Here is a 5,723-nt window from a genome sequence, read left to right as displayed (position 1 = left end):
GCCAGTACAGCTGCTTAGTATTCTGGGCGGATTAAGAACTGACTCAAACAAATGTTACTTTTCTACAGTATCACAAACATAAGCCCTGTTGTCGTTTACTTTATCAGCTCGTTCTCTAATATCAACTTCCCCAGCTACATCTCCGACAATGACCACCAGATATTGTAATGGCCACAGTTTTAGTTCAAAAGAAAAAGAAGAGAAAAAAAAGACAACAAAAAAGAACAAAAAAAGTCACGAAATACAAATTCATATAATTATATGTTACAGTTAGTTTCAGACACTTAGAATGTAGACATGATGGTTAACTGTAATTGTGATTACTATCACCAGAACTCATAAATTAACTCTGTCAGTCATAGTAATAACTTCATGAAAATAAACACACACACACACACACACACACACACACACACACACACAAGAAACACATTGCCCAGTTGTAGCAATAACCCAACTGAAATAGTAAAAATGTCATGGGTAAAAACAAGATACACCATCACCATAATCATCTGCCACTGCACACTAAAACCACCCCTTCCCCTCGCTGACATGACCGCTTCTACCAACCCACTCCATGTCACACCCCTACAAAGCGAACATCTGTTAGGGCCCCAGAACGCGCTCAATTGACCTCGCGCCAGAGTAGCGGAGTGTAGCCAAGATTCCTTTGCGCAACCTAAACCATTGAGAGACGACACCCGACCAGCTGTTCGGACATGCGCGTGCCGATACATGAAGCCCACGCTGATTGGCTTACAGTGGCGGTACGCTGCGTGTCAGTGGCAGGTCGCACGCGCCACCACAGCCCCTTCCCCTGCATAAATAGCGACGAAGCCCAGAATGTCCGATGGCCGGTACACGTTCTCGCAGTGGAGAACGACTGTGGCAAGTTTTACTGTTGGATTCGCGTCTTGTGTGATTGAGGGGAAAAGCGAACAAAAACAAAAACACAAAAAAAACCCAAAACATGGAGATTCAAGTGGTCCATACTACAGGTAGCCCGTCGAGGCATGAATCAGACTCGGAATCGTCCTACGACAAAAACCTACAATTGAAATCATCCTCAGAAATGGCTCTTCACAGAAAACAGTCCAGACGGGTAAGTGAGACAGTTTTCTTTTACCCCCATTATGATCGTGCTCTAAGTGATTTTTTTTTCTTATACTCTAAATCGGTCAACGCCACTTTCGTTATTGTTTTAAATCGACAGTTTGGACTCGTGTATCCTGAAGTAACTTTGAAACTTTGATAATGTTGTTATGAAAAGTTCAGTGTTTGTAAGGTTTAAAAAAAATACAACACACACAGAGACAGACAGACAGACACACACACACACACACACACACACACACACACACACACACACACAAATCACCCGATCTTTCTCGTTCGTCAGTGACCAGAAGGGAGGTGAAACAACTGGGTGCGTGAGGAACGTGCTATGGGAAGAGGGGTGGGAACGTGCTATGGGAAGAGGGGTGGGTTTTGGGGAACAAAGGAATTTTGAATTAGCGACCCAGGACCTTCCGTCCACCCGCCACGAGGTGGGAGAGAAAGAGGAGGGAGGGAAGGCCTCGGGTGGAGAGGGTTTGGGGGGGGGGGGGAACTTCGCTTGCAATCTGTGCACAGTCTTTGTTGTCAGTTGAGAAGACCCAGAGAGAGAGAGAGAGAGAGAGAAGCTAACATGAATTTCTTTTTTCTTTCCTTTTTTTTTTTGGAGGGGGGGGGGGGGGGGGGGGCGTTGTGAGGATGTGTTCGTTGCCAGATTTGTCATTATTCCCAACCCGTCTCCTCTTCCTTTTCTTTCTCCCCTCTTCCAACGCTTTGTGGTTTGATTTTCAAACTCGTTTCAGGGAAACTCCCCCCCCCCCCCACCTCCCCCTCCCGCAACCTCCCTCTCTCTCTGTCTCTCTCTGTCACCCTGTCTCTGTCTCTCTTTGTCCCCCACCCTTCTGTCTCTGTACCTGTCTCCAGTCTCCCTCTCTTTCTCCCTTTGTCTCTGACGGCCTTTACAACATGGATCAGAGGACATAATAAAAACTCATGTGAATGACTGTGCCAGCGAAAGATGTTTATATATATAACGTATATATATTATATAATTATATATATATATTTTTTTATAAATGGATATGAATATTGAACACGATGTTAATAGGCGTAATAACAAACTCGCATCAAACAAACGTACAAAACAAAAAGGACAGTGATTTACGATTTCGTTTGTTGATGTGGAAGTATTCACGGCCATTGAGAACACGAGATTTTTCAGTAATACCATGACACAAGAACTGGGACACTCTCTCTCTCTCTCTCTCTCTCTCTCTCTTGTTTAGTTTCCCGTGCATCTTCATATCGTTCACTGATACACTATTTCAGTTTGTGTGTCGATGCCTTCTTCAATATTCTGTAAGTTTTTAAATGATCAATCAGTAACTTGGATTGTGAAAACTATGTGTGTGCGTGCAGACGAAGAAACAGATGTCGGAAAGACAGAGGAGAAAAAGGATGAACACTTCCATGGATAAACTGGGACTGCTCGTGTACGGGAAGACTTTTAAGGTATGTATATAGGCATATAATTGTCGTTTATGTGGATGGCTATGAATTGTGTGTGCCGTGTGTGTGTGTGTGTGTGTGTGTGTGTGACGGAGAGAGAGAGCATGTAACCTGACTCCTTTTGCCATCTGTCACTTTAGGGAACTCCAGCCTTCGTGTTTAAAGCTGGCACACACCGTGGACAGTGCTACTGGTTTAAACATCGTTAATATAAGGGTCCCCACCCCACACCAAGCTTTTGGTGGACCCCCTAGACCTAACTAGCGTGGTCGGTCTGTGCGAAAGTCAGTCATCTGCCCCCACCCCCCATTCCCCCCGCCCCCCTCCCCCTCTCCACACACACACCCTTTCTTGTTTCAGTAGATGTGTAGCGTTTGTGGACCAGTCCGCGTGCTTTTTTATTGCACATAATAGTAACTACTATGTGAATGAAGTCTCATATGGATTTACATATATATATAAATTTGTAAATTGTACAATTGACTTGTGACTGAGTGAATAGCCTGAAGTTTATTGAATACAAATGACTGCCCACAGCAAACCACATCTCGAAATTCATTAAACATCAGCTGCTGCATTGTCCCATTTCTCCCCTGAGCCAGGCAGCATGACATGTTCGGTGACTTTTGTCTGATGTAGCTCTCTCTCTCTCTCTCTCTCTCTCTCTCTCTCGTGCGGTCTTTGACCTGAACGTCTTATTAATGGAAGGGATATAATATCCTGTAATTGTTTGTCTTAAAGGTTGCAGGTAGTATTATGTGACACACACCCATCTTCTCTTTCTCACTCACTTTCTCTCTCTCTATCCCCCCGCCACCCCCCCCCCCCTCTCTCTCAAATCATGTACTACACTGAAATCAGCGATGTAACTCGGGACGGGGGTGGAGGCGTAGATCCTAACGTGAACAGATTGCATGGACCTGCTCCGGTCCTTGAATTCGGTGAAAGTCATTTTTCAATGCATAATCTAACTTTCCTCGTCCCATCAGAATACAAAAGAGACATGACTCAGGCTGTTCCCTTCTCATCGCTTTCAGAGAGCATATCATTTTCTAGATATGAGTTTAATTTATGAGTTTCGCCTGTTCCTGTATCTGTCCATTGTGAAAACAGGCCCCTAACGTTAATCCCACGGTGAGCATTTGTTTCTTTGTTTCATTAGAATAAAAGTCGACCACTATCCACCACTTGCTGTATTTTCCCCTTGTGGGTTGGTGCCCCACCCCCCCAAAAAAAAACCCAGAATTGCTCGACTGGGAAGCGGGTGTCCACGGGTTGGGCTTCCCTATACGGACTGGGATTTTTACTCATAGGCCTTGGGTGGTGGTCTGGGGGCTATCATTCGGATCAAACGATAAACCAAGACCTTGTGTGCAGGATGCACTTAGCGCACGTAAAAGAACCTCCGGCACAAAAGATTTGTCCCTGGCAACATTCTATATAGAATAAAAATCCACTTTGATAGTAAAACAAACACACTTGCAGGTATTGTTTTGGTTAAAAAACCCAAAAAATCCAGCACACACACACACACACACAAAAACACGGGTGGCTCTGTACTATGGGGACGCGCTATCCCCGGGGAGAGTAGCCCCATTTTCACACATAGGAATCTGCGGTGGCAAAAAATAATATTACAGTACAGTACAATGCCATGCCATGCCGTGCAATACAAAATGCAATACAGTACAGTGCAGTACAGTACAGTACAGTACAATTGTAAAGACACACACAGCAACACTACGGCATTAACCCACTTCCCTTTGTTGCTTTCAGGACGGCCTCAAGGTGGACAAGGCCACACTGCTGAAGGACGCCTACGAGAAGCTGCAGATGATGAAGGACGACTACCACAAGGGCTACGAGACCGCCATCTCGTCCACCCAGTCCTTCCTCGACAACCTTCAGGGCTGTCCCCAGGAGGTCAAGGTCGCTCTCACCCGTCACCTCCACGCCACGTTGCAGCGCAACCTGCACCGGTGTCAGTCCACTACCTCAGACACCCCACATGAAGACCGCCACTCGGACAGCTGCAGTCCTCCCCTCCCCACACGGTCTGCCTCCCCGGAAATTTCTGAAGACGGCCTGCACGCTCATTTCGCCCCCTCGCAGCTCAGTCCTTCCAAGTTCCAGCCTGTATACACCTCCGCCAGCGTCCCCGAGGAGAGAGCAGAGTATGGAGAGAGTGTCTGCTTTGGGTCCAGACCGGCTGGTGCATCCTCACGTCCACGTCCGAGCGATGCTAAACCTTCCGCCAGCACGGCACTGGCCGAGGTCAGAGCGTCGTCCAGCAGACCCGTCGGGACCCCCAGCTTCCGAGCCGTGGCGGAGGCTGTTGTGCCTATGCCTGCCTACATCCGCTCTGAGGCCGCCGGACGTTACTTCAACGAGGTGGACGACGTCAGCTCCAAGGCGCGCTCGAGCAGTCCGTCTGTGAGCGTCCCCCCCTGCTCCCAGACCACCCCTTCCTCATCCTCCTTCCGCGCACACAGCTCTTGGGGGATGACCCCTGACCTCCGCTGTGCCGACGCCCAGGACAGACCGCTGTGTGCTCCCTGCCCTGCCCACACCCCCTACCCCTTCACGCACCTGTACTCCACCTCCTCCTCTTCCCCCCTGACCTCCGCGCCTAAGATCTCCCCCTACGTGACGCCCTTCGCCCCACAGGACCCTCTGTATCTGGGCTCCACACCGGCAGCCTTGCTCTGCAGGCTTCCCGCGGGCTCCAACCCATCCGGGCTTCCAGAGCCCAGCCTGTCGGTGTCCCAGCTGGGCAGCTCCCACCCCCACCACCCTTCCCTGCACCCCCTCTCGGCCCACACACCAGCCCACTACGCCGGCCGCCCACGCTACGGAGGCACCTCACGTGCCGCCGACGACAGTGGCTACATGTCTCCAGTGGTGCCCTCCCCCCATACCACCCCGCTCAGCGTGGCGCCGTACGGCGGCGTCAAGAAGAGGTACCTGAGGGAGATGGGCCAGGGAGGAGGGAGGGGGGCCAGAGAGGACACGGACGAGGAGAACGACAAAGAGGTGGAAAGGGTGTTCTCCAGAAGAAGCATCAAGTATGACTCTGACTCGGGCTCTGCGCTTTCTGAGTGACTCAGCGGACTTTCTCTGTGGCGCCAGAGACCTTGAGGACATGGAAGGGTTCAATGAAG

The 5,723-nt window shown here is 49.3% G+C and overlaps 1 protein-coding gene across 1 annotated transcript; it reads left to right on the top strand.

Moving 5' to 3' along the window:
• Positions 1–768: 768 nt before the first annotated feature.
• On the top strand, positions 769–5,723 carry LOC143287298 (uncharacterized). The gene is made up of 3 exons (XM_076595245.1): positions 769–1,102; positions 2,473–2,565; positions 4,339–5,723. Exons 1-3 carry the CDS (start codon positions 971–973, stop codon positions 5,662–5,664), a joined length of 1,551 nt encoding a protein of 516 aa, XP_076451360.1. The 5' UTR covers positions 769–970; the 3' UTR covers positions 5,665–5,723.

This window comes from Babylonia areolata, chromosome 11, assembly GCF_041734735.1.
Source record: "Babylonia areolata isolate BAREFJ2019XMU chromosome 11, ASM4173473v1, whole genome shotgun sequence".
NCBI classification, from domain to species: Eukaryota; Metazoa; Mollusca; class Gastropoda; order Neogastropoda; family Buccinidae; genus Babylonia; species Babylonia areolata.
Note: the sequence above shows the minus strand (reverse complement) of the source record. Positions and strands in the feature narration are given on the sequence as shown.